The 2,973-nt window shown below is 46.9% G+C and overlaps 1 protein-coding gene across 1 annotated transcript in view; it reads right to left on the bottom strand.

Annotated features, from left to right (window-relative positions):
* Positions 1-501: 501 nt before the first annotated feature.
* The window catches only part of Siah3 (siah E3 ubiquitin protein ligase family member 3), a 66,559-nt gene continuing 64,087 nt past the window's right edge, over positions 502-2,973 (bottom strand). The window contains exon 2 of the mRNA XM_004640267.1: positions 502-1,187. Within this exon, the coding sequence (XP_004640324.1) occupies positions 519-1,187 (669 nt within the window). The 3' untranslated portion in view covers positions 502-518. The remainder of the gene's footprint in view (positions 1,188-2,973) is intronic.

Below are 2,973 nucleotides of genomic sequence, written 5' to 3'. Positions count from 1 at the left end.
TATGCCTGGCTAGCTTGAAACATGATGTGTCATAGATCTGGCCAGTTACCCTCCTCAGGCTCACTGCCTTCACACAGGGCTGCCTTACCTCTCTCTGAAATTGATAGGAAAAAGAAGGAAGAAACTATTTGGCTGCTAAATCTCCTTTCAGCTGAGCCTATTTATGATCATAGTGGCTTTTGTTCCTTTGAGAAGCAGTGGAGAAAGAAACTGGGTGGGGGGCAGGAAATAGCTACTCTGATCAAATCTTAGAAACATTCTACAAAACTATACCAACAAGGCAGGACGACATCACAACAAGATCTTGAATCACAGGATGTTTACATAATATAATGCCCATGGCAGACAAAAACACTAAATACAACAAATTACCTGAGACAAAAAACAAAACAAAACAAATCCAGGAAGGTTGGAAAGAAGAGAATCAAAAGGAGTCTGGTGTCCTGGCGTCTGGAGGCCAAGGGTGCCCTGTTAGAGTCTCTCGATGGCTGTGTGTGAAGGTCCAGCATCTCCTGGCCTCACATCTCGGCTTCTGTGGTGTGGACCTCTGCTGCAGTGATGGCGATTCCTATAGCGAGACTGCCATTGTCAGAGAAGAGCTGGGCCAGAGAGGTGTTGAGGACCAGGCAGTCCCCATCAGTGATGACTGAGTCCACGCATTCGAGGACAGACCGTGGGGTGGCCTCCCATTTGAGACGACGATGGTTTCTGTTGAGCTCCAGACGGTAGGTGAAGCAGTCAGCCTGGGTGGGCGTCCCGATCAGCATCATGGTGGCAAAGAACTGGGGGTGCCCTTCATGCCTCTCCTGCTTCCTGAGCACCAGCAGGAAGTGGTGGCCGAGGCAGGAGTGCATGATGATCCAGTCCGCTGGTGCGGGCAAATGCATGTCTGTGGCCAGGAAGACGATCTCTGCACCCTGGAGGATGTCAACCCTGTGGATCTGCCGCAGGTGGGGAACTACCACCTCCAGGTGGCCTTCCCACTGGCATGAGAACAAGGGGCACATACAGGACGTCACCTGGGTGGCATGCAGCCCTACCTCCTGGTGGTGGAGGAGGTGGGGGCGGGCATGGTGCCGCAGGTGGTGGTGGCGGTGGTGGTGGCGGTGATGGTGGGGGAGGTGGTGAGGGTGGAAGCTGCCTTGCTCCGTGGTGTTCTGGGTGATGGCCCGTCTGTTGGACACATACTAGAAGAAAAGAGAAGCATGTTAGTGGGATGTGATGCCCACTTCTCTCCCCACGTACAACTTGTGTGGAGTCCTAAGTGTTAATAGCAGACAACCTGTCCAGTACAGAGGGCATTTCATATTTCTTTAACAAGTAAGGAACATTGTGGGAGGTGGGGGCTGAGATTCTGAAAAGTCAATCCAAGAAAATGCAATATCAATGTCTTTCTGATTCTTTAACAAGCTACCCAAGCAGATAGGCAATTTTCTCCCTCAGATAACAAGTACCATGATGGTCATCAATCACAAGGAACAACAACAACAACAACAAAACCTTTGTGTTTGCTTCTTAACATTGTTAGTATTTCATGCAGACAATGGTGGTCACTGTGCTTCTTAATTCTATTATTATTTTTAGAACAAAATCTCTGTAATAGCTGTTTGTCCTCCCAGTGTTGCAGGAATCACGCTGTTTTGGGTTCTCTTCACCCTGTCCTCAGGCAACTGGTAAGGCAAAGGCTGTTATGTGTGTGTGGAGCTTGGGACGGAGGGCGCCCCAGCCGGGACTCCCGAGGTTGCCCCACTGCATATACGTTTGCTGTGTTCCCAGCTATCTGCTCCAGAAGTGCTTTCCCGGGTCTCATCTCTGGGCACCCTCCACTGTGGCAACTGTCTGGCCTCCTGTTCCTCATGGTAGCATGCCAACAAGTGTCCTCAGCAGCCCTAGGATCTGTGATGGCGCCTTCTGATCAAGTGTGCTGATCAGGAGGTACTGAGTACCTGCTGTGCCCAGGGCCTGTTAAGGGCACAGCTATGAGCAAGATAGATGCTTGAGCCTCTTGGTGTGGCTGGCACAGCACGGGTACAATTACAGTTAATTATGTAGCGTGACAAGGGTCCTCCAGGGGCCATGAGAAGTGTGAGTCATATCTTTTAGCTGAAAGAATGGGTTTCAGAAGTTGTGTGCTTGAGGTTACAAAGCTGGCAAGGGATATACTAGATTCATTTTTGCATCTCTTGACTCTTAAAATAGGGACACTTATTCACCCCCGCAAGCCATGCCTGCCTTCACTCCCTCCCTCTCCACTCCTATGAGCAGTTATTGGATTCGCTGTAGGATCTGGGTCCTGCAGGAGGTGTGACAGCTCTGCAGTGAGCTCCAGGCATAAATCCTCCACCTAGCAGCGATACCTAAGCTACCCTTAGGTAGAGACTGTCCCTCTGCCTTAGTTCTTTTTTTTCTTTTCTTTCTTTTTTTTTTTTTAGACCTTTATTAACAGGTGCTTGCAGTTTGTTGACTTTTTTGAAAAAATCAAGTTGTAAACTTTTATTACAAATTAAAAATGAAGTTCTTAAAAATCTCAACTTGACCAGATATGAAAAATTTAAAAACCATTAAAGGTGTATTGAGGGGCTGGTGAGATGGCTCAGTGATCTAAAGCACCTACTTAGAACAAGCTAAGCTAAGCAAAAGCACAGACCCGGTTCAATCCCCAGCACCACATGCCAGCCAGCCCCGCCCCCTGGTGGGCTGAGCTGACCACACACACACTAAAAATAAAATAAAGTTTAAAAAAAAAATAAATAAAAATAAAGGTGTATTGAGAAAAACCAGACTTAAAAAAAAAAAAAAAACAAACACATGTTTGTCATTACCAAAAAGAGATGTCTTTAGGTAAAAATAATGAAAACCCCATGCTCCATAGATAATGCAGATCTAGTTATCTGGTCAACGGGCAAAAAAACAAGCACTTAAGGTCTTCAGTTTCAATCTTTTGTTCATTTCTTTCTTTTTTTTTTTTTTTTT

Source organism: Octodon degus, unplaced genomic scaffold (genome assembly GCF_000260255.1).
Source record: "Octodon degus isolate 3935 unplaced genomic scaffold, OctDeg1.0 scaffold00122, whole genome shotgun sequence".
Taxonomy (NCBI): domain Eukaryota; kingdom Metazoa; phylum Chordata; class Mammalia; order Rodentia; family Octodontidae; genus Octodon; species Octodon degus.
This window is presented reverse-complemented; position numbering and strand designations above follow the sequence as displayed.